Genomic DNA, 26,921 nt, shown 5'->3' with positions numbered 1-26,921 from the left:
TGCTGACCCCTGTACACCACTGAAAGTGCCTACAATGGGAATGTGAGAGCAAGAACTGAATCGTGGAGCTATGGAAGTAGGTGGCCTGGCCTGATGAATCACATATTTTGTTTTAAATAATGTGGATGGCAGGGTGTGTGTACATCGCTTACCTGGGAAAGAGAAGTCATCATAATGCACTACAGGAAAGCAAACCAGGGGAGGCCGTGTTATGCTCTGGACAATGTCCTCCTGGGAAACCATGGGTTCTGTCATTCATGCGGACATTACTTTGACACGTCTCTAAATATTGCTACAGACCACAAACACCCCTTCATTGCAACGGTATTGCTTAATAACAGTGGCCTCTGTCATGTTCTTCATACTATTACTGAACAGCTTTTGCAGTGTGGTAGGATGTATAATCCAGCAGAAAAAGAGTTCAAGGTGTTGACCTGGCCTCATAATTCTCCAGATTTCAATCCGATTGAGCCTCTGTGGGATGTGCAATTTACAGGACTTAAAGGATCTGCTGCGAATGTCTTGGTGCCAGATACCACAGGACACCTTCAGAGTTCTTGTGGAGTCAATGCCTCGATAGGTGAGAACTAATTTAGCACCACGAGGAGGACCTACACAATATTAGGCAGGTGATTATGTTTTGGCTGATCGGTGGATATCTGTCTTGTTCTTACTATATACGTAGATGCATAGTAACATAGCTTGTAAGACTAAAAAACAATTACGTCAATCCAGTTCAGCATATTATTCTGCAATGTTAATCTAGAGGAAGGGAAAAACGCTCATGAGGCAAAAGCCAATTTTCTCCATTATGGCAATTAGGATAAATCCCTGGATCAACAAACCATCTCCAGAAAACTGGTAACCATGAATTTAATCGAATCTAGTAATTATAACTGTAATATTATTACACTCAACAAAGGCATCGATCATAACTGGGTATGTTCCACAGGACTAATGGATAGCAAATGAGGTGCCAATATTCAAAAAGGGGTCAAAAAGTGAGCCGGGAAACTATAGACCTGTAAGTTTATCCTCCATTGTGGGTAAAATATTTGAGGGTTTTCTAAGAGATGCTATTCTCGAGTATCTCAATGCATATAAACTGTTAACGCAGCATCAGCATGGGTTTATGAGGGATCAGTCCTCTCAAACCAATCTGATAAGCTTCTATGAGGAGGTAAGTTCTAGACTGGACCTGGGTAAGGGTGGATTTACACGAACGTGTAATACGTCCGTGCAACGCGCGTGATTTTCACGTGCGTCGCACGGACCTATGTTAGCCTATGGGGCCGTGCAGACTGTCCGTGAGTTTCATGCAGCGTGTCTGCTGCGTGAAACGCACGACATGTCCTATATTTCTGCGCTGTTCGCGCATCACTCACTTATTGAAGTCAATGGGTGAGTGAAAAATCACACGCACCACACGGCAGCACCTCCGTGGGACGCGCGTGATTCGCGCAACAGCAGTAAGAAGTATGATTGGAAACAGAAAAGCACCATGTGCATACAAACAGTGTCATAATGATGGCGGCTGCGCGAAAATCACGCGGATGTTGATGACACACGGAGCTGCGTGCGCATAACGAACACGCTAGTGTAAATCCGCCCTTATGATGAGGATGTGGTGTAGCTAGACTTTTGAAAGGCATTTCATACTGTACCACAGAAAAGGTTGGTTTATAAAATGAAAATGCTGGGACCGGGAAGCTGGAGATTTGGGCAGAGAAATGGAAAATTAAGTTATGCTGTTTCCGTAACTCCCATAGAACTGAATAGTAGTTATGGAAACAGCGTAGCTCGTTCGCTGGTTCAAGTCGCTGGTTCAAGTCCCCTAGGGGAACTAATAAAAGGTGTAAAAAAAAGGTTAGATACATTTTCAAGAGTGTAAAAAAAAAAAAAAAAATATTAAAAGTTGTGAATAAAAATACAAGTTAATAATTTATACACAGAACCAACTTCACGCAACTTTGCATCAGTGATTATAATAAAAAATTGCATGAGAATTACACTTTGCAACTAAATGCGTACTCAAGCAGGTCCGTTATGCAAACAAAATGTACTCTCCAAAAGAAGTGAGAAGTTCATATATACCACACATATATGCGTTCACAGATGTGTGTTAAAGAAACCCCAAAACCGCAGAAATGTGACAAACAATTTTATTATGCAAATTAAATTGGGGATTATATAGATATATCATTTTCCATCTCTCTAAACAAATTGTAAGGATAAGTTCACATGTTGCACCCAAAACGCAATTTCTGAAAAATTGCAGTGAAACGCCATTTTGCAAAAAAAATGCTTTTTGACCACAATGTGAACACAGTCTAACCCTAATTAATAATCACAAATCTCTAAACCTAATCTAATGTGCTAATACTTTAAGTCGACTGTCAGCGAGTCAAAAATATATATTTTCTGACTGATGGAAATCTTTTCCATCCATTACAAATGTATTAGACATTCCGCTCTCTAGTATTAATCGTTGTTGTTATGAATGTAGCGGGTAACGGGTATCACTAGAGAATCGGTCAGCGGATTTTAAGCTAAAGATCGGGTAAGGATAGGATAGGGACAGTGTAAAATGTACAAACTTTATTGATGTTTGTGTTTGCGTATAGTGCAAATGATTGGTACAACTTATTTGACGTCACGATTGGATGCTGGTAAACGTCCGGGTTGGGAAGTCAATAAATGATCTATTTAGGAGCAGAAGGCTAATTAAATGAGCAAGTGCTCATCTTTTCACCCATTTCCTGGAAAAAAAAAAGTAAAGACTCCTAACATGTGATAATCCTGATTAGGTGGTGTGGTAACATGAACAAAAGTTTGTTTATATTATACCTCCCCCTGGGGGTCATACATAACCATACAGGTACAGGAAGTGCAAACAAATTCTCCTCCTCTGCATGCATGCTGCTATGTCATCCCCTGCTGGCTCCCCTTTCTGCCTCCACACGGGCTGAAAGGAGAGCTGCAAATGGATTTAGCTTCAAGATTCCTGGGTTAAAAACAACACCTAGTTTCAGCTCTAGCCACATTCTAACCTGAGCTAGAGCCTTCAGTAGCATGGGCTGAAGTGAGTGCTGGAAGTATACGCAGCTACCTCTTCAACCTGCTCTAGATCTTAGAAGAAGCCAATCAACCGGAGAATATTTAAAAAAAAAAAAACAACATCAAGGTGAAGACTAAATTAAAAAACATAAAACTGTTTATATATTCTTTTAATACACATTTAATTTTTTTAATTTACATGACTTTACATTCAATTTCTGAAGAATTAAGGGGTTATTCCCATCTAAGATCTATATGGCATATCCACGAGATATACCATAAATGTATGATAAATGTGGGTCCCAGAGATAGGGGCGGGTTCCAGAGTTGGGACCACCACATCTATTAGACATTAATGGCATATCCCGTGGATATGCCATAAATGTCTTACATGAGAATACCAGTTTAATAAAAATACAAAGTATATCGAACCCTTAATAAAAAGCAAATCTGATCTTTCTGAAAAGTACAAGTCATTTTAGGCAGGCTAACGCTTATATCTTGTCTGTTGCAGTGATGAAAATTTACTTCTTGTTTCTAAGACGGGGTAACTTGATTGCAGCGTTCCGAACTTGTTCTGAAATGTCTATTCCAAACAAAGCTCTACAAACAGAATAATTTTGCTTTCATAAAAATAGGATTATTACCACATAATAAATAGCTTTACAACCTACACAATAAGGCCTGGCGCGCACGATTGTTGTCGTCGATTGGGCCGCAAACTAGATACTTGTTTCCGTATTTGGGTCTGTAACGCCTCTGAGTTTCCGTAACTGTTCCGTATGTCTGTATATTACGGCCGTGTTGTTTCCGATGTGATTTCTAGGTCCGCACCCATAGAAAGGTCACATGATTAAATTTCCCAGACAATTCCTAGAAACACATCCGCAAAATGTGGACAGCACATGGATGGCTTCCATGTTCTGTCCTTTATTTTTGTAGACTCATAGACTTGAATGGTGGCATGGGTCTGCAGAAACAGACATGGCTAGGATATGTTATGTTCTATAATTTGTAGTTTGGAACAACGGTCCCGCAAAAGTGTGCATGCCCCCCTAGAAATGAATGGGTCAGTATGCTATCCGCAAAAAATGCGGATAGCAGAATGAAGAAAAACGTGGTTATGTGCATGAGCCCTAATTTTGCTGCGAAACAGCTGTGGAGACAAATGACAAGCAACAAGCATAATCCATATCATTGTCAAGCAAAGTTTATGCAACTTTGAGTGTGAAAGTTTATCAAGCATAGAGACATGGGGTGCACTGAAGCTGTTTCACTGCAAAAGTCTGTACATAGCCCCGGCCTTATTGATCCTAAGATGTGTGGCATGAGATGATCAGCTTTTAAAAACAAATAAACAAACAAACAAACAAACAAGATTTTGCGATACTGTGTGAATGTCTATGCTATGTGTGGCCACCCAGTGATTGTGTTGTGATCTGCAGCCTGTCAAGAGGTTTGATAGCATGTCTCAATAGTGTATTGAATTTGAGAAATTTGAGTCCTTAATTAAATTCAAGCAAAGTTAAGGGTAGAGACAGGGGCGTAGCTAAAGGCTCATGGGCCCCGATGCACAAGATCTTCGTGGGCACCCCCCCACCCAACTTCTTCTCATAGCTGACGGCCCGCAGCTTTCAGCTGCATCGCTCTGTCTCCCAAGTGACCCAACGATGCAGTTCTAGCAGCCAGGGGCATCGCTAAGGTTTATAACATCAGGGGCAATAGCCCCAATACATATGCCCCCCCAAAAAATATGTGTGTGCGTGTATGTATATATAGGAAACAGCATATCTATAGCAATACGACCCTATAGCTATGGATAGGATTAGATACAGTGGCTCAGCAGACAGTATCACACATGATAGGATTAGATATAGGACCCAGCTCGCTGACATTTTGGCCCCAGCGCTGTGTTTGTTTTTTTACAGGTTCGGTTGTTGGACTTCTTCAGATTCAAAGACTACTTCGATGACGCCATTTTTTTTATTTGCAATAAAATGGTTAATGAGGGTTGTTTTTTTTATTTCAATAAAATATTTTTTCTATGTCCTTGTATTTTTTTAAACTTTATTACTACCGCTTTAGTAATGGCCACTGGCTGATTGACAACGTCCATTACTAAGGCAGGGCTTAGTGTCAGCTAGTGAAAAGGTTAACACTAACTCCCCATTATTACCCCGGTACCCACTGCCACCAGGGGTAACGGGAAGAGCTGGATGTGATCCAGTATCAGACCATCTGTAGTGATGGTCGGGTATTAGGGCGGCCGCAAGCTGGTATTATTAAACTAGGAAAGGACAGAAACAGTGGGCCTTCCCACCCTGGTAATGCTAGTCTGCAGCTTCTATGTTGTATCTGGCTGGTTATGAAGATAAGGGAACCTCACATCGTTGTTTCCTTTCCTTTTTTATTTTTTAAAATGACATGAGGTCCCACCCCATTTCTCATAACCAGCCAGATACAACATAGCAGTAGAAGGCTAGAATTACCATTGTGGAAAGGCCCACTGTTTTTGGGATTTCCCAACCTAATAATACCAGCCTGTAGTCGCGCCAGTACCCGACCATCACTACAGATGGTCAGGTACTGGATTAGTAATGGATGCTGTCAATCAGCCAGCAGCCATTACTACGGCGGTAGTAATAAAGTTTAAATTAAAAAAACACACACAACCCTCGTTAATCATTTTATTGAGAATAAAAAAAGCTGTCATCGAAGTAGTCCTCGAATCTGACATAGTCCAACGACCAAACCTGTAAAAAAACACATTAGTAACACGTAGTAGGCTTAGATACAGGGCCCATGTGTGATCCTGTCTGATGGGCCCTGTAGCTAAGCCTACCACAAGGTAGGCTTATATACAGGGCCCGGCAGACAGGATCACACATCTAAGCCTACCACATGGTAGGCTTAAAGTTTTTGTACAGTTCGTAAAAATGTATGGCCTATCCTCAGGATAGGCCATCAATAGCTGATAGGTCGGGCTCTTCTTCATTCCCGTCACCTGCTCACACTGTGAATCGCCGACACGCCGCGATTCACAGTGTGAGCAAATGAACAGCTGATTTGCGGGGGTCCCAGGCAGTCTGACACAATTTTTAGTGACAGGACAACCCGGGCCCCAGCAGACGGTAATAGTATTAGCAGCGAAGGTCCTGACTCCATCCGGCGTCGGGATGTTGTGTGCGGCGCACAGCGTAGTGACGTCCTGTGGTGGTGTACAGCGTTGTTACATCATTACGCTGCGCTATTGTTTCCATTAAAACCACCGACACGCCGAAGGAAAACTGACGGAACCCATTAAATTCAATAGGTTCTGTCGGGCGCCAGTCATCTCCGTTGTTTAACGGAACCTGCGCTTCCAGCATTTTCGTTGTTCAATATGTGAACAGGGTCTTAAATGTGATCAGTTGATCACTTTTTTTAAATATTTTGGAAATAGAAGAATATATTTCATACATGCATTCCTGAAGTTTTGACTGATTTGTGGAGATATGCGCATACATATTAGGTATTGTATGAATTCTGTACACCTGAACATATTTTTTAATTTTTTTTATTTTGCCCCAACTCATGCATGCCTATATAGTAAATATGAGTTGTCTCAATAAAGAATGCTTTTATAGCAAGATTGGCCCCTCATCTGCCTAATTTCACAAACGCACAGAGGCAGCGCTGGTTCAGTGTTCCGGGGAAGCGCTGTTTTGTGTATGAGCTTCCAGGATAACAATTGTAATGATGTAGGCTGGCTACGTTGCGCCGGTGATATCTGGACACTGGTAACGTGTGCCCTTTCCTCGGGAGGCTGACTCAACGCTACAGTTGTGCGCCGATTTGCAATCAGGTGGGTGATTTATCTATCTATAGAGAGCCCTCTATTTTAATTATTTGGTGTCTCCAGGTGAAACTCAGACGAGCGAAACACGCGTCGAGTACCCCGATCTTGCCTGACATCTCTCTCCATAGCCCCATGTTTTAGGGTATTGTTTTTTTTGCCATTATTGGGTCTCTATATGTATCTTATGAACATTTACCTTTTGTGATCATGTTTGTATCATAAGTGATTGTTACTACTACTTTAGTCCTTGAGGCTTATCACTGACATTGATCATATATCGAATGAGTTCCATCTATCTTTCATAATATTGCATATAAATTTACATCCTGTTTGACACTGATACATTCAAATTTATTTACATTTGTAGATAGGTGTGCACACATCTATTGTGGTAGAGGTGAGAGAAATATTAGGAGTATATATTCTATATTGTGCTAGGCTTTAACATCTTCTGCCTGCTTGTTTATGCTACAGACTTTTAAGAGATATTTTTCACTGTATATTATACTTTAGATGTTAATAAATTGCTTTTAGATATTTTTTCGTAAACGTAAACTGTTGATCCTTTTCTTTGATTTGTCGGTGCACTTCTGTTTCAAGGAGTTGTTTTTTTTGTATAATTGATGAGATTATTGCACTTTTATGTAATTTTTGCAAAACAATAAATAAAATATAAGTAAGCAAAATTACTGTATTATGCATTTGCATGAATATGGTGAGGTAAACTAATACTTAGGCTGGGTGGCATTACGACAATGTGCCAGGTCTCTACTTTTAGAAAATATATGGAAATGGAGGTCACGTTAAGAATCAAATAAAACTTCCGGTTCCGGCGCTGACATGTAAGGAGGGAGAAAAGAGCTCTCCGGACCTGCCGTAGCAAAAAAGCGACATTCATGCCTAACATACTACAACAAACAGACAACGAAAGAGGTACCTAACTGACAAGGCACATGTCCATCAAGTTCAACCAATGATGAAGCAGAGTCTGAAGGGGAAGGAGAGGAATCGACATCAGGAGCGGCAATGATCAATTATAAGAAATTAGCCAGTGAGGTAGCAAAGCGAATAACACCAGACATACAGGACACTTTAGCAGCTACAATATCTGCCTCGTTACAATCGATACAAAACGACATTACCCAACATGGAGCTCGACTACATGAAGCGGAACAACGAATATCCATGCTGAAAGATGATGCTGCTGACACGCATGGAAAGTTACAGGAGCTTCTGACAGAAAAACAGCGGATGCTATCTAAAATTGACGATCTTGAAAATAGGTCACGTCGGAACAACATCAGAATTGTTGGTATCCCGGAATCGGTGCCTGTTTTACAGCTGAGACGCATCTGCGAATATGAAATACCGAAACTACTGAACATGGAAGGGCCATGTAAAGTGGAAAGGGCGCACAGGGTGGGCCCAGACAGGCAAAACTCACAACAAACACAGAACTCACAAAAAAGAGCAAGGCAAGTGATTGTGCGGTATCTGGACTATTCGGATAAAGAAGCGCTATTGCGTTCGTACAAAGCACGTAGGGGACCGACAAAATTAAATGGCGCCACTGTGATGTTGTTCGGAGATTACTCGGCAGAAGTTTCAAAGAAACGTAAGCTGGTTAGCAAGATCTGTACGGCATTCCATAACCAAGGAATAAAGTTCCAGCTTCAATATCCGGCAATACTGAAAGTCACCACACCAAGTGGCACACTGCAGACCTACACGGAACATCAAGAAGCGGAATTCAGAGATCTACTAAAGGAATCTACTCCTCTAACACGTACAGAAGAAGCCTCAGCGGGAAACTCACAACAGCATGGAGCCCATACAAGTGGATCGTCTCCCAAAGAAAAGAGACTGCATCAAACCCCGAGACATGGGTAGAGACCCAGAGGTGGCAAGATTATGTTGGGCCAAGAGGGTAGAACGTGCAGTGAGTATGTCACGGGACTGTTACTAACTGTTCCTGTTGAGTGGACAGATAGATCCTGACAAGATGGGGAAGATATTAGTTATAAGCGGGTGTCATTATACTTGCAAATGCCAGTTCAAGTAAGAGGTGAATGCATCTCAAAAGGTATCTTGTTATTGTTACTGTTTAAGCTTGTTATACGATAAACACATCTGACGGCAGGTTCGAGACGGACACATGTCAGAAAAAAGAGAAGTCACAAAAGTAAAGGTGGGAGAAAGGGGGGGGGGGCCCGGGGGGAGCCGGGGAAAGGGAAGGGAGTTTACCATAGTTGGGGTTGTTGGGTTAAAGGCAGACATGTACACATATCATATGAAGGCTTAAATGAACGTTCACATCTCTCTACCAGGGAACTAGACGGTGAAATATACCACAGCACAGACTCTATAAATAGGATGAAATCGACTATTGTAACACAATACATTCTATTGTTTTATGAGAGTAGTGACATGGAACGTTAAGGGACTCCAGTCCCACATAAAAGATCCTTGGTCCTGAGACACCTCAGCAAACTAAAAGCGGATCTGGCTCTTCTCCAGGAGACACACCTGGAGGAGAAAGACTTTTTTCGTATGCGGAAATTTTGGGTGGGAGAAGTTCATGGATCCCCAGCAAAAGGCAGGAAAAATGGGGTAATAATGCTAGTTCACAAAAACTTCACAGCCACATTACGCTCGAAATCCTTAGATACTGAAGGAAGATTGCTACATGTATTGTTGGATAGTCAAATGGGCGAATTGAGTATATATAATGTGTATGCACCAAACTCCAGCAATCGCATATACTTTCAAAATCTAAAGGCCACAATCCTAGCAGTCACCTGTGTTCAGAAGATAGTAGGAGGTGACTTCAACTCAGTCATGCATGTAGCGGAAGATAGAAAACGAAAGGTCCCCACTACGAACTTAGCCACTGATGATATTTTGCCAGATCTCTCACATGACACACAGTTGAGTGATGGATGGCGATACTCACATCCAGATGATAGGGATTTTACTTATTTCTCACCGACCCATCAATCGTGGTCTAGGTTAGATTATATTTTTTTGAGTTCGAGTTTACTACAGAGAATAGACCAAATTGACATCACCAATATGGTAATATCGGATCATGCACCGGTGAGGTTAGTGCTGATGGACACTCAAACTAAAGGGGGGGATTTTCAGTGGAGGTTTCCATCAACACTAGCAGGGGAAGAAGACTTCCAAAGAATGCTAAAAGGATGGTGGCTAGAATATGACACTGATAACGCAGCACATAGAACTGACCAAGTGTTGTACTGGGAAGCGGCCAAAGCGGTGCTAAGGGGGAGACTGATATCTTATATGACATACAAGAAAAAGCAAACATTTCAAAAATATAGAGAATGTAGCGACATTCTACGGGGGGCCTATTCTAATTTCCTGGCAGATGCGACTCCGGAAAATCAGAAGAAGTGGGTAGAAGACAAACAACATTTCGAATCATGGTTAGAAAAAAAGGAAAGATTGGGTAGATCTATCTATGAGGCTAAACTGTTCCGATTCGGCAATAAAGCAGGGAAAATGCTCGCGGGATTGTCCAGAGGATTCCGACCACACACGCACATTACACGTTTGACAGATTGCAGAGGTGTCACTCACGCTGATCCCAGAAAGATAAACGAAATTTTTCATTCCTTTTATCAAAGGTTATACGAAACTACTAACACGACAGATGATATAGCAGGGGCACAGTTTTTAACACAAATAAACTTACCTGCATTATCAGCGGAGCAGCTGGAAAACCTAAATGCTCCAAAAGAGATGGAAGAGTTGCAACCGGCTATTGCGGCTTTATCAAATGGGAAGGCGCCGGGACCTGACGGTTACCCGGCAGAATTTTATAAAATATTGCAGGAACAGATAGCCCCGACACTGTTGGATTACTTCAATTCGTTGCTGAATGGTGCAAATATTCCACACGCAGCCAACACGGCATATATAAAGGTGATCCCGAAAGCAGGGAAAGATGTATTGCAGCCAAGCGCATATAGACCCATTTCACTCATAAATCAAGACATCAAGCTAATATCTAAGATTATGGCAGCCAGGCTTGCACTACTGATGCCGCTTCTGATAGGACCATCACAGGTTGGCTTTATCAAGGGCAGAGCGGCTGTTACTAATATAAGGAAGGTCCTGGGAGTGATGGATGAGATTAAGGCCCGGCCATCGTTATTTCAAAAGGCAGCACTCATACAACTAGATGCTGAAAAGGCGTTCGATAATGTGGAATTGCGTTGGTTGAACATGTTCATGGATAAATTTTGCATCGAGGGGGGATTTAGAACATACCTTAACACTCTGTATAATAATCCCACTGCAGCGGTATGCACACCGGGAGTCAGGTCACCAGTGTTCAAACTGCATAAAGGAACGAGGCAGGGCTGCCCCTTGTTACCGTTATTGTTCGACTTAGCACTGGAACCTTTAATTCATGCTTTGGAGCATGGAAAAAAGTTTGAGGGCATACAAGTGGGAAGAGTTGAAGTGAAAACTGCAGTGTTCGCAGACGACATCTTGCTGTTTCTCAAGAACCCAGCCCAGCACTTACAAAACATTTTTGAATTATTTCGGGAGTACGGGATGTTTGCGGGACTAAAAATTAATCCAAACAAAAGTGAGTTGCCGGGATTAACACCCCATAACCATTCAAGAGATTTGGAAATTCAAAAGTCAGGAATTAAAATTGCAAAAACACACATTACATATTTTGGGATTCAGATAGGGAGTACTGCGGGATCTTTATATCGCCTAAACTACGGACCACTATTTCATAAAATAAAATCAGAACTAGACAGATGGGCCTCCCTGCCGCTCTCAATGTTAGGCAGATGTCATCTGGTGAAGATGATCTCGTTCGCAAGGTTACTTTACCCGCTACAGACCTTGCCACTTTTATTGAAACATACGGAGGTCAAAGCTTTTAACAAAGCCATATCTAAATTTATTTGGTCAGGGAAACGCTCACGGGTTTCACTGGTTAAATTGCCAGGATATCATTGGCAGGAGGGGATGAATGTTCCACATTTGAGGGGCTACAACATTGAAAGTTGGTTTAGACATGTCCTGGACTGGATACACCACACAAATCACTATTCTAACTACACAATAGAAGCGGAGCTAGCGGGAACATGTGACCTCGTGGCTCTTTTACATACCAAATTGGGCGCTCTTCCGCAACGTGTAAAGGGTTCTGTAGTGCTGAGAGACACTATTATGTGCTGGAAGGAAGTGAGGAAAAAGCAGGGTCTATCCTTCCGACTGTCAAAATACTTACCTTTATGGTCACATGTAGAGTTCCCGGCGGGGCAGTCCAGTAGCCTGTTTAATAAGTGGAAACAGCAGGGCATTACAACAGTGGGTCATATCTTACATGCCTCAGAACCCAGAATAAAAACGTTACTTGAACTTGTAGAGGAATTCGGTATATTACCAACACACTATCTCCAATATCTGCAGGTCAAATCGTTTTGTATTACCAGAGCGGGGAATCTGGAAGGAGAAGTGATCGATAACCGATTTGATGAGATGGTGGGGGAAAGACAGACTAGGAACACATTATCAGATCTGTATAAAACAACTAAAGATTTATATGTGAGACTTAACTCGAAAGACCTGTTTGCATACTGGAGACGCATTCTTAAGATACCAAACATTAACACACACATGTTGGAAGGATGGAAGGTGGTGAGAAAGCATGTCATCAATGAAATATGGAGGGAGACCCAGTTCAAACTGATGCATGCGGCTATATACGCTTTTAACATACCAGCAAACGCTAACAATCCGAACAGAATGCATGCATGCCCCAAATGTAACCAGCAACACACTGATTTATATCACGGCATCTGGTTATGCCCTAATACACAAGAGTTCTGGGATGTAATACTTGATTATATCCGAAAACTCAGGGAATGTACCCTAACGAAGACACCCATGCTGCTTCTTTTTCATTCGGTGGCTTCACTGCAGACAGGGGAAGAAGGGACTCTTTCATATGTGCCGCCATTGGCACATGTGATATTGGTGGTGGCCAAAAGGTGTCTCTTAAGGATGTGGCTGGAATCCAGCGTACCCACAATGGATCAGCTGATTCAACAATTGAAAGTTTGCCTCCAATCAGATAGAAATGAAGCAATTACATCTAAAGAGAAAAAGACGGCAGGGTTCTTTAAAAAATGGAGACCTTTTCTTTTGCAGCTATCTGATTCAGAAATTGGGGAGGTAGTAACGGGATTTCAGTACACAAAATGGTATCTCACAGAAGAGATTAAAGGGCAATTAGGAAGGCTGAAGACTGTAGAGCTGAGAGTCTAAATGGAAATGAGAGGATAGTTCACTGGCAAGAGAGAAGAGGGGAAAGATATATCAGAATAGAGCGATTTTCACATTGTTTGCCAAAGTTGGAATGTTAAATGTTTCAGCATTTTGCAAAGGTTTAATGGAAAATGTAGTTAAGAATGTCTGAAATGTAAACGCTTAAGGAAACTTTGTATGAACCGCAAGTTACAATGTGATAAAACCTAAATGACATACTCTGTAATACTGTTCACTTTTCCAAAGAGTGGGCAATGCCATTCTTTTGTTGTATATATGCGGTATGTTCAATAAAAACTTTTATACAAAAAAAAAAGAATCAAATAAAAAAAATTGCTACATTTGTATGAATGTGGGTTTGATTTTTTAATTTAATAAATCAGGTTTTATTTGTATATGTCAGAAGTGTGAAAATTGTCCTGGCTTCCAGAGGTGACAAATTTCTAGGAACACCTGGCAGTGAAGGGGTTAAATAGGATGAAATCGACTATTGTAACACAATACATTCTATTGTTTTATGAGAGTAGTGACATGGAACGTTAAGGGACTCCAGTCCCACATAAAAGATCCTTGGTCCTGAGACACCTCAGCAAACTAAAAGCGGATCTGGCTCTTCTCCAGGAGACACACCTGGAGGAGAAAGACTTTTTTCGTATGCGGAAATTTTGGGTGGGAGAAGTTCATGGATCCCCAGCAAAAGGCAGGAAAAATGGGGTAATAATGCTAGTTCACAAAAACTTCACAGCCACATTACGCTCGAAATCCTTAGATACTGAAGGAAGATTGCTACATGTATTGTTGGATAGTCAAATGGGCGAATTGAGTATATATAATGTGTATGCACCAAACTCCAGCAATCGCATATACTTTCAAAATCTAAAGGCCACAATCCTAGCAGTCACCTGTGTTCAGAAGATAGTAGGAGGTGACTTCAACTCAGTCATATCTATGAGGCTAAACTGTTCCGATTCGGCAATAAAGCAGGGAAAATGCTCGCGGGATTGTCCAGAGGATTCCGACCACACACGCACATTACACGTTTGACAGATTGCAGAGGTGTCACTCACGCTGATCCCAGAAAGATAAACGAAATTTTTCATTCCTTTTATCAAAGGTTATACGAAACTACTAACACGACAGATGATATAGCAGGGGCACAGTTTTTAACACAAATAAACTTACCTGCATTATCAGCGGAGCAGCTGGAAAACCTAAATGCTCCAAAAGAGATGGAAGAGTTGCAACCGGCTATTGCGGCTTTATCAAATGGGAAGGCGCCGGGACCTGACGGTTACCCGGCAGAATTTTATAAAATATTGCAGGAACAGATAGCCCCGACACTGTTGGATTACTTCAATTCGTTGCTGAATGGTGCAAATATTCCACACGCAGCCAACACGGCATATATAAAGGTGATCCCGAAAGCAGGGAAAGATGTATTGCAGCCAAGCGCATATAGACCCATTTCACTCATAAATCAAGACATCAAGCTAATATCTAAGATTATGGCAGCCAGGCTTGCACTACTGATGCCGCTTCTGATAGGACCATCACAGGTTGGCTTTATCAAGGGCAGAGCGGCTGTTACTAATATAAGGAAGGTCCTGGGAGTGATGGATGAGATTAAGGCCCGGCCATCGTTATTTCAAAAGGCAGCACTCATACAACTAGATGCTGAAAAGGCGTTCGATAATGTGGAATTGCGTTGGTTGAACATGTTCATGGATAAATTTTGCATCGAGGGGGGATTTAGAACATACCTTAACACTCTGTATAATAATCCCACTGCAGCGGTATGCACACCGGGAGTCAGGTCACCAGTGTTCAAACTGCATAAAGGAACGAGGCAGGGCTGCCCCTTGTTACCGTTATTGTTCGACTTAGCACTGGAACCTTTAATTCATGCTTTGGAGCATGGAAAAAAGTTTGAGGGCATACAAGTGGGAAGAGTTGAAGTGAAAACTGCAGTGTTCGCAGACGACATCTTGCTGTTTCTCAAGAACCCAGCCCAGCACTTACAAAACATTTTTGAATTATTTCGGGAGTACGGGATGTTTGCGGGACTAAAAATTAATCCAAACAAAAGTGAGTTGCTGGGATTAACACCCCATAACCATTCAAGAGATTTGGAAATTCAAAAGTCAGGAATTAAAATTGCAAAAACACACATTACATATTTTGGGATTCAGATAGGGAGTACTGCGGGATCTTTATATCGCCTAAACTACGGACCACTATTTCATAAAATAAAATCAGAACTAGACAGATGGGCCTCCCTGCCGCTCTCAATGTTAGGCAGATGTCATCTGGTGAAGATGATCTCGTTCGCAAGGTTACTTTACCCGCTACAGACCTTGCCACTTTTATTGAAACATACGGAGGTCAAAGCTTTTAACAAAGCCATATCTAAATTTATTTGGTCAGGGAAACGCTCACGGGTTTCACTGGTTAAATTGCCAGGATATCATTGGCAGGAGGGGATGAATGTTCCACATTTGAGGGGCTACAACATTGAAAGTTGGTTTAGACATGTCCTGGACTGGATACACCACACAAATCACTATTCTAACTACACAATAGAAGCGGAGCTAGCGGGAACATGTGACCTCGTGGCTCTTTTACATACCAAATTGGGCGCTCTTCCGCAACGTGTAAAGGGTTCTGTAGTGCTGAGAGACACTATTATGTGCTGGAAGGAAGTGAGGAAAAAGCAGGGTCTATCCTTCCGACTGTCAAAATACTTACCTTTATGGTCACATGTAGAGTTCCCGGCGGGGCAGTCCAGTAGCCTGTTTAATAAGTGGAAACAGCAGGGCATTACAACAGTGGGTCATATCTTACATGCCTCAGAACCCAGAATAAAAACGTTACTTGAACTTGTAGAGGAATTCGGTATATTACCAACACACTATCTCCAATATCTGCAGGTCAAATCGTTTTGTATTACCAGAGCGGGGAATCTGGAAGGAGAAGTGATCGATAACCGATTTGATGAGATGGTGGGGGAAAGACAGACTAGGAACACATTATCAGATCTGTATAAAACAACTAAAGATTTATATGTGAGACTTAACTCGAAAGACCTGTTTGCATACTGGAGACGCATTCTTAAGATACCAAACATTAACACACACATGTTGGAAGGATGGAAGGTGGTGAGAAAGCATGTCATCAATGAAATATGGAGGGAGACCCAGTTCAAACTGATGCATGCGGCTATATACGCTTTTAACATACCAGCAAACGCTAACAATCCGAACAGAATGCATGCATGCCCCAAATGTAACCAGCAACACACTGATTTATATCACGGCATCTGGTTATGCCCTAATACACAAGAGTTCTGGGATGTAATACTTGATTATATCCGAAAACTCAGGGAATGTACCCTAACGAAGACACCCATGCTGCTTCTTTTTCATTCGGTGGCTTCACTGCAGACAGGGGAAGAAGGGACTCTTTCATATGTGCCGCCATTGGCACATGTGATATTGGTGGTGGCCAAAAGGTGTCTCTTAAGGATGTGGCTGGAATCCAGCGTACCCACAATGGATCAGCTGATTCAACAATTGAAAGTTTGCCTCCAATCAGATAGAAATGAAGCAATTACATCTAAAGAGAAAAAGACGGCAGGGTTCTTTAAAAAATGGAGACCTTTTCTTTTGCAGCTATCTGATTCAGAAATTGGGGAGGTAGTAACGGGATTTCAGTACACAAAATGGTATCTCACAGAAGAGATTAAAGGGCAATTAGGAAGGCTGAAGACTGTAGAGCTGAGAGTCTAAATGGAAATGAGAGGATAGTTCACTGGCAAGAGAGAAGAGGGGAAAGATATATCAGAATAGAGCGATTTTCACATTGTTTGCCAAAGTTGGAATGTTAAATGTTTCAGCATTTTGCAAAGGTTTAATGGAAAATGTAGTTAAGAATGTCTGAAATGTAAACGCTTAAGGAAACTTTGTATGAACCGCAAGTTACAATGTGATAAAACCTAAATGACATACTCTGTAATACTGTTCACTTTTCCAAAGAGTGGGCAATGCCATTCTTTTGTTGTATATATGCGGTATGTTCAATAAAAACTTTTATACAAAAAAAAAAGAATCAAATAAAAAAAATTGCTACATTTGTATGAATGTGGGTTTGATTTTTTAATTTAATAAATCAGGTTTTATTTGTATATGTCAGAAGTGTGAAAATTGTCCTGGCTTCCAGAGGTGACAAATTTCTAGGAACACCTGGCAGTGAAGGGGTTAAATAGGATGAAATCGACTATTGTAACACAATACATTCTATTGTTTTATGAGAGTAGTGACATGGAACGTTAAGGGACTCCAGTCCCACATAAAAGATCCTTGGTCCTGAGACACCTCAGCAAACTAAAAGCGGATCTGGCTCTTCTCCAGGAGACACACCTGGAGGAGAAAGACTTTTTTCGTATGCGGAAATTTTGGGTGGGAGAAGTTCATGGATCCCCAGCAAAAGGCAGGAAAAATGGGGTAATAATGCTAGTTCACAAAAACTTCACAGCCACATTACGCTCGAAATCCTTAGATACTGAAGGAAGATTGCTACATGTATTGTTGGATAGTCAAATGGGCGAATTGAGTATATATAATGTGTATGCACCAAACTCCAGCAATCGCATATACTTTCAAAATCTAAAGGCCACAATCCTAGCAGTCACCTGTGTTCAGAAGATAGTAGGAGGTGACTTCAACTCAGTCATATCTATGAGGCTAAACTGTTCCGATTCGGCAATAAAGCAGGGAAAATGCTCGCGGGATTGTCCAGAGGATTCCGACCACACACGCACATTACACGTTTGACAGATTGCAGAGGTGTCACTCACGCTGATCCCAGAAAGATAAACGAAATTTTTCATTCCTTTTATCAAAGGTTATACGAAACTACTAACACGACAGATGATATAGCAGGGGCACAGTTTTTAACACAAATAAACTTACCTGCATTATCAGCGGAGCAGCTGGAAAACCTAAATGCTCCAAAAGAGATGGAAGAGTTGCAACCGGCTATTGCGGCTTTATCAAATGGGAAGGCGCCGGGACCTGACGGTTACCCGGCAGAATTTTATAAAATATTGCAGGAACAGATAGCCCCGACACTGTTGGATTACTTCAATTCGTTGCTGAATGGTGCAAATATTCCACACGCAGCCAACACGGCATATATAAAGGTGATCCCGAAAGCAGGGAAAGATGTATTGCAGCCAAGCGCATATAGACCCATTTCACTCATAAATCAAGACATCAAGCTAATATCTAAGATTATGGCAGCCAGGCTTGCACTACTGATGCCGCTTCTGATAGGACCATCACAGGTTGGCTTTATCAAGGGCAGAGCGGCTGTTACTAATATAAGGAAGGTCCTGGGAGTGATGGATGAGATTAAGGCCCGGCCATCGTTATTTCAAAAGGCAGCACTCATACAACTAGATGCTGAAAAGGCGTTCGATAATGTGGAATTGCGTTGGTTGAACATGTTCATGGATAAATTTTGCATCGAGGGGGGATTTAGAACATACCTTAACACTCTGTATAATAATCCCACTGCAGCGGTATGCACACCGGGAGTCAGGTCACCAGTGTTCAAACTGCATAAAGGAACGAGGCAGGGCTGCCCCTTGTTACCGTTATTGTTCGACTTAGCACTGGAACCTTTAATTCATGCTTTGGAGCATGGAAAAAAGTTTGAGGGCATACAAGTGGGAAGAGTTGAAGTGAAAACTGCAGTGTTCGCAGACGACATCTTGCTGTTTCTCAAGAACCCAGCCCAGCACTTACAAAACATTTTTGAATTATTTCGGGAGTACGGGATGTTTGCGGGACTAAAAATTAATCCAAACAAAAGTGAGTTGCTGGGATTAACACCCCATAACCATTCAAGAGATTTGGAAATTCAAAAGTCAGGAATTAAAATTGCAAAAACACACATTACATATTTTGGGATTCAGATAGGGAGTACTGCGGGATCTTTATATCGCCTAAACTACGGACCACTATTTCATAAAATAAAATCAGAACTAGACAGATGGGCCTCCCTGCCGCTCTCAATGTTAGGCAGATGTCATCTGGTGAAGATGATCTCGTTCGCAAGGTTACTTTACCCGCTACAGACCTTGCCACTTTTATTGAAACATACGGAGGTCAAAGCTTTTAACAAAGCCATATCTAAATTTATTTGGTCAGGGAAACGCTCACGGGTTTCACTGGTTAAATTGCCAGGATATCATTGGCAGGAGGGGATGAATGTTCCACATTTGAGGGGCTACAACATTGAAAGTTGGTTTAGACATGTCCTGGACTGGATACACCACACAAATCACTATTCTAACTACACAATAGAAGCGGAGCTAGCGGGAACATGTGACCTCGTGGCTCTTTTACATACCAAATTGGGCGCTCTTCCGCAACGTGTAAAGGGTTCTGTAGTGCTGAGAGACACTATTATGTGCTGGAAGGAAGTGAGGAAAAAGCAGGGTCTATCCTTCCGACTGTCAAAATACTTACCTTTATGGTCACATGTAGAGTTCCCGGCGGGGCAGTCCAGTAGCCTGTTTAATAAGTGGAAACAGCAGGGCATTACAACAGTGGGTCATATCTTACATGCCTCAGAACCCAGAATAAAAACGTTACTTGAACTTGTAGAGGAATTCGGTATATTACCAACACACTATCTCCAATATCTGCAGGTCAAATCGTTTTGTATTACCAGAGCGGGGAATCTGGAAGGAGAAGTGATCGATAACCGATTTGATGAGATGGTGGGGGAAAGACAGACTAGGAACACATTATCAGATCTGTATAAAACAACTAAAGATTTATATGTGAGACTTAACTCGAAAGACCTGTTTGCATACTGGAGACGCATTCTTAAGATACCAAACATTAACACACACATGTTGGAAGGATGGAAGGTGGTGAGAAAGCATGTCATCAATGAAATATGGAGGGAGACCCAGTTCAAACTGATGCATGCGGCTATATACGCTTTTAACATACCAGCAAACGCTAACAATCCGAACAGAATGCATGCATGCCCCAAATGTAACCAGCAACACACTGATTTATATCACGGCATCTGGTTATGCCCTAATACACAAGAGTTCTGGGATGTAATACTTGATTATATCCGAAAACTCAGGGAATGTACCCTAACGAAGACACCCATGCTGCTTCTTTTTCATTCGGTGGCTTCACTGCAGACAGGGGAAGAAGGGACTCTTTCATATGTGCCGCCATTGGCACATGTGATATTGGTGGTGGCCAAAAGGTGTCTCTTAAGGATGTGGCTGGAATCCAGCGTACCCACAATGGATCAGCTGATTCAACAATTGAAAGTTTGCCTCCAATCAGATAGAAATGAAGCAATTACATCTAAAGAGAAAAAGACGGCAGGGTTCTTTAAAAAATGGAGACCTTTTCTTTTGCAGCTATCTGATTCAGAAATTGGGGAGGTAGTAACGGGATTTCAGTACACAAAATGGTATCTCACAGAAGAGATTAAAGGGCAATTAGGAAGGCTGAAGACTGTAGAGCTGAGAGTCTAAATGGAAATGAGAGGATAGTTCACTGGCAAGAGAGAAGAGGGGAAAGATATATCAGAATAGAGCGATTTTCACATTGTTTGCCAAAGTTGGAATGTTAAATGTTTCAGCATTTTGCAAAGGTTTAATGGAAAATGTAGTTAAGAATGTCTGAAATGTAAACGCTTAAGGAAACTTTGTATGAACCGCAAGTTACAATGTGATAAAACCTAAATGACATACTCTGTAATACTGTTCACTTTTCCAAAGAGTGGGCAATGCCATTCTTTTGTTGTATATATGCGGTATGTTCAATAAAAACTTTTATACAAAAAAAAAAGAATCAAATAAAAAAAATTGCTACATTTGTATGAATGTGGGTTTGATTTTTTAATTTAATAAATCAGGTTTTATTTGTATATGTCAGAAGTGTGAAAATTGTCCTGGCTTCCAGAGGTGACAAATTTCTAGGAACACCTGGCAGTGAAGGGGTTAAATAGGATGAAATCGACTATTGTAACACAATACATTCTATTGTTTTATGAGAGTAGTGACATGGAACGTTAAGGGACTCCAGTCCCACATAAAAGATCCTTGGTCCTGAGACACCTCAGCAAACTAAAAGCGGATCTGGCTCTTCTCCAGGAGACACACCTGGAGGAGAAAGACTTTTTTCGTATGCGGAAATTTTGGGTGGGAGAAGTTCATGGATCCCCAGCAAAAGGCAGGAAAAATGGGGTAATAATGCTAGTTCACAAAAACTTCACAGCCACATTACGCTCGAAATCCTTAGATACTGAAGGAAGATTGCTACATGTATTGTTGGATAGTCAAATGGGCGAATTGAGTATATATAATGTGTATGCACCAAACTCCAGCAATCGCATATACTTTCAAAATCTAAAGGCCACAATCCTAGCAGTCACCTGTGTTCAGAAGATAGTAGGAGGTGACTTCAACTCAGTCATATCTATGAGGCTAAACTGTTCCGATTCGGCAATAAAGCAGGGAAAATGCTCGCGGGATTGTCCAGAGGATTCCGACCACACACGCACATTACACGTTTGACAGATTGCAGAGGTGTCACTCACGCTGATCCCAGAAAGATAAACGAAATTTTTCATTCCTTTTATCAAAGGTTATACGAAACTACTAACACGACAGATGATATAGCAGGGGCACAGTTTTTAACACAAATAAACTTACCTGCATTATCAGCGGAGCAGCTGGAAAACCTAAATGCTCCAAAAGAGATGGAAGAGTTGCAACCGGCTATTGCGGCTTTATCAAATGGGAAGGCGCCGGGACCTGACGGTTACCCGGCAGAATTTTATAAAATATTGCAGGAACAGATAGCCCCGACACTGTTGGATTACTTCAATTCGTTGCTGAATGGTGCAAATATTCCACACGCAGCCAACACGGCATATATAAAGGTGATCCCGAAAGCAGGGAAAGATGTATTGCAGCCAAGCGCATATAGACCCATTTCACTCATAAATCAAGACATCAAGCTAATATCTAAGATTATGGCAGCCAGGCTTGCACTACTGATGCCGCTTCTGATAGGACCATCACAGGTTGGCTTTATCAAGGGCAGAGCGGCTGTTACTAATATAAGGAAGGTCCTGGGAGTGATGGATGAGATTAAGGCCCGGCCATCGTTATTTCAAAAGGCAGCACTCATACAACTAGATGCTGAAAAGGCGTTCGATAATGTGGAATTGCGTTGGTTGAACATGTTCATGGATAAATTTTGCATCGAGGGGGGATTTAGAACATACCTTAACACTCTGTATAATAATCCCACTGCAGCGGTATGCACACCGGGAGTCAGGTCACCAGTGTTCAAACTGCATAAAGGAACGAGGCAGGGCTGCCCCTTGTTACCGTTATTGTTCGACTTAGCACTGGAACCTTTAATTCATGCTTTGGAGCATGGAAAAAAGTTTGAGGGCATACAAGTGGGAAGAGTTGAAGTGAAAACTGCAGTGTTCGCAGACGACATCTTGCTGTTTCTCAAGAACCCAGCCCAGCACTTACAAAACATTTTTGAATTATTTCGGGAGTACGGGATGTTTGCGGGACTAAAAATTAATCCAAACAAAAGTGAGTTGCTGGGATTAACACCCCATAACCATTCAAGAGATTTGGAAATTCAAAAGTCAGGAATTAAAATTGCAAAAACACACATTACATATTTTGGGATTCAGATAGGGAGTACTGCGGGATCTTTATATCGCCTAAACTACGGACCACTATTTCATAAAATAAAATCAGAACTAGACAGATGGGCCTCCCTGCCGCTCTCAATGTTAGGCAGATGTCATCTGGTGAAGATGATCTCGTTCGCAAGGTTACTTTACCCGCTACAGACCTTGCCACTTTTATTGAAACATACGGAGGTCAAAGCTTTTAACAAAGCCATATCTAAATTTATTTGGTCAGGGAAACGCTCACGGGTTTCACTGGTTAAATTGCCAGGATATCATTGGCAGGAGGGGATGAATGTTCCACATTTGAGGGGCTACAACATTGAAAGTTGGTTTAGACATGTCCTGGACTGGATACACCACACAAATCACTATTCTAACTACACAATAGAAGCGGAGCTAGCGGGAACATGTGACCTCGTGGCTCTTTTACATACCAAATTGGGCGCTCTTCCGCAACGTGTAAAGGGTTCTGTAGTGCTGAGAGACACTATTATGTGCTGGAAGGAAGTGAGGAAAAAGCAGGGTCTATCCTTCCGACTGTCAAAATACTTACCTTTATGGTCACATGTAGAGTTCCCGGCGGGGCAGTCCAGTAGCCTGTTTAATAAGTGGAAACAGCAGGGCATTACAACAGTGGGTCATATCTTACATGCCTCAGAACCCAGAATAAAAACGTTACTTGAACTTGTAGAGGAATTCGGTATATTACCAACACACTATCTCCAATATCTGCAGGTCAAATCGTTTTGTATTACCAGAGCGGGGAATCTGGAAGGAGAAGTGATCGATAACCGATTTGATGAGATGGTGGGGGAAAGACAGACTAGGAACACATTATCAGATCTGTATAAAACAACTAAAGATTTATATGTGAGACTTAACTCGAAAGACCTGTTTGCATACTGGAGACGCATTCTTAAGATACCAAACATTAACACACACATGTTGGAAGGATGGAAGGTGGTGAGAAAGCATGTCATCAATGAAATATGGAGGGAGACCCAGTTCAAACTGATGCATGCGGCTATATACGCTTTTAACATACCAGCAAACGCTAACAATCCGAACAGAATGCATGCATGCCCCAAATGTAACCAGCAACACACTGATTTATATCACGGCATCTGGTTATGCCCTAATACACAAGAGTTCTGGGATGTAATACTTGATTATATCCGAAAACTCAGGGAATGTACCCTAACGAAGACACCCATGCTGCTTCTTTTTCATTCGGTGGCTTCACTGCAGACAGGGGAAGAAGGGACTCTTTCATATGTGCCGCCATTGGCACATGTGATATTGGTGGTGGCCAAAAGGTGTCTCTTAAGGATGTGGCTGGAATCCAGCGTACCCACAATGGATCAGCTGATTCAACAATTGAAAGTTTGCCTCCAATCAGATAGAAATGAAGCAATTACATCTAAAGAGAAAAAGACGGCAGGGTTCTTTAAAAAATGGAGACCTTTTCTTTTGCAGCTATCTGATTCAGAAATTGGGGAGGTAGTAACGGGATTTCAGTACACAAAATGGTATCTCACAGAAGAGATTAAAGGGCAATTAGGAAGGCTGAAGACTGTAGAGCTGAGAGTCTAAATGGAAATGAGAGGATAGTTCACTGGCAAGAGAGAAGAGGGGAAAGATATATCAGAATAGAGCGATTTTCACATTGTTTGCCAAAGTTGGAATGTTAAATGTTTCAGCATTTTGCAAAGGTTTAATGGAAAATGTAGTTAAGAATGTCTGAAATGTAAACGCTTAAGGAAACTTTGTATGAACCGCAAGTTACAATGTGATAAAACCTAAATGACATACTCTGTAATACTGTTCACTTTTCCAAAGAGTGGGCAATGCCATTCTTTTGTTGTATATATGCGGTATGTTCAATAAAAACTTTTATACAAAAAAAAAAGAATCAAATAAAAAAAATTGCTACATTTGTATGAATGTGGGTTTGATTTTTTAATTTAATAAATCAGGTTTTATTTGTATATGTCAGAAGTGTGAAAATTGTCCTGGCTTCCAGAGGTGACAAATTTCTAGGAACACCTGGCAGTGAAGGGGTTAAATTGCATTTCAGTTGTCGCTGTTTCTTAGAATTTGCTCTTATATACTTTCATCTCTGTTTTGTAGGTTTTTATGGCTTTTCTGCTTGGAAGATTATTGCATGTAGGTATACTAATTTTACTGTAAGCAATAAAAGAAACAAACACAAGGAACAGAAGAAGCTGCTGTATATGTACATTATATTTTGGTTACAGTACTGCGTGCGGCAGGGGCGTAACTAGGAAAGACTGAACCCCATAGCAAACTCTTGACCGGGCCCCCCCCCCTGGTGCCACAAGCAGCCCCCCTTATAAATAGTGCCCCCTGTAGAATTTGCCATACAGCCCCCCTGTAGACAGTGCTATATGGCCCCGCCTATACACAGTGTCACACCTCATTTGCAGATAACGCCCCACCTCCCCCTTATAGATAGTGCCATACAGCCCCCCTGTAGATATCGCCATAAAGCCCCCACTGTATGTAGCGCTATACAGCTCCCACTGTATATAGTGCCACAGCCCCCCTCCCTTGTATATAGTACCACACAGCCCCCCTTAGTAGAAAGTGCAGCACAGCCCCCCCCTTAGTAGATAGTGCCACACACAGACCCCTGTAGATTGCGCCACACTCAGTCCCTTGTAAATAGTGCCATACAGTTCCCCCATGTGTATAGTGCCACACAGCCCCCTTTGTGCATATTGCCACACAGCCCCTTTCCTTGTGTATAGTGCCACAAGGCAATGGCGCATCTGAGAAAGTTGTATCAGCCAGGGAGATGTCACTCAAACATGGAAAGGTGGGTTTGGAGGCAGGACTATGTGACTCTTCAGTGCCCCATGACCCTCTAATGAGTAATTAGCATATAGTGTGCGTCGTTTTAAAAGTGTATTTTAAGGATTTTGCTGCATCTGAAAAAAAACATATAAGGGAAAGTTTGGAAATATTGACAGGTCATGTATCACCGCATGGTGGCGGTTCAAGGGGTTAACACTACCAGACAGGTTCCCATGAAATATACAATGAATTGAGAACAATTCCATCCGCCCTGCAATTTTGTTATTATAAATATATCCTATATAATTACAGATCCAGAACCAAGCTCTGACATATATACAACACCAGAACCAAGCTCATACATATATACGGCACGAGAGCCAAGATCAATACATATATACAGCACTAGAACCAAGCTCTGACATATATAGAGTACCACAACCAAGCTCAGTACATAAATACAGCACTAGAACCAAGCCCATACATATATACAGCTCTAGAACCAAGCCCATACATATATACAGCACCAGAACCAACCTCAGTACATAAATACAGCACCAGAATCAACCTCAGTAAATATATACATCCCCAGAACCAAACTCATTACATATATACAGCACCAAAACCAATCTCATACAGATATACAGCACCATGACCAAGCTCAGTACTTACATACAGCATCAGAACCAAGATGACTACACATATACAACACCAGAACAAATATAGCTCAATTTAGTGCAACCCCTGCCGTATAGGTTTGTACGGCGCAAAACTACAGCTCCCAGCATGGCCCGAACAATGGTGAGGATATGCTGGGAGATGCTGTTTCACAAAAAAAATCATATCCTAATCATACCACCATCATCTCGCTGCAGATCATACAGTGACTACAGTGCTGATTAGAGGAAGAATAAACATTTACATTAGGTGACTCACCGGAGACGTCTCAGATTCTAGTTCTTTTCTTCTCCCTCAGGTCCAGACATCTATGATGGATTTCTACCGGCCATGACCCATTTCTGCAGTTTTCCGCTCAGATATCTTCAGCTTCTCACTTTTAAAACATTTCTGCACTTATAAACGAAGTTAAAATTCTCAACACCTCTAAATGTAATTAAGCGCCATACAC

At 41.7% G+C, this 26,921-nt stretch overlaps 1 protein-coding gene across 7 annotated transcripts in view; it reads right to left on the bottom strand.

Annotated features, from left to right (window-relative positions):
* Positions 1 to 3,210: 3,210 nt before the first annotated feature.
* The window catches only part of OSGEPL1 (O-sialoglycoprotein endopeptidase like 1), a 118,813-nt gene continuing 95,102 nt past the window's right edge, over positions 3,211 to 26,921 (bottom strand). For 6 of the 7 annotated variants that reach the window (XM_075831269.1, XM_075831271.1, XM_075831272.1 and 3 more), the window contains exon 8: positions 3,211 to 3,660. In XM_075831269.1, the coding sequence (XP_075687384.1) occupies positions 3,582 to 3,660 (79 nt within the window). In that variant the 3' untranslated portion in view covers positions 3,211 to 3,581. The remainder of the gene's footprint in view (positions 3,661 to 26,921) is intronic. The other variant, XM_075831274.1, reaches the window with a different exon arrangement.

Source organism: Rhinoderma darwinii, chromosome 6 (genome assembly GCF_050947455.1).
Source record: "Rhinoderma darwinii isolate aRhiDar2 chromosome 6, aRhiDar2.hap1, whole genome shotgun sequence".
NCBI lineage: Eukaryota > Metazoa > Chordata > Amphibia > Anura > Rhinodermatidae > Rhinoderma > Rhinoderma darwinii.
The sequence above is the reverse complement of the archived record's forward strand: the minus strand, read 5'-3'. Positions and strand labels throughout refer to the sequence as shown.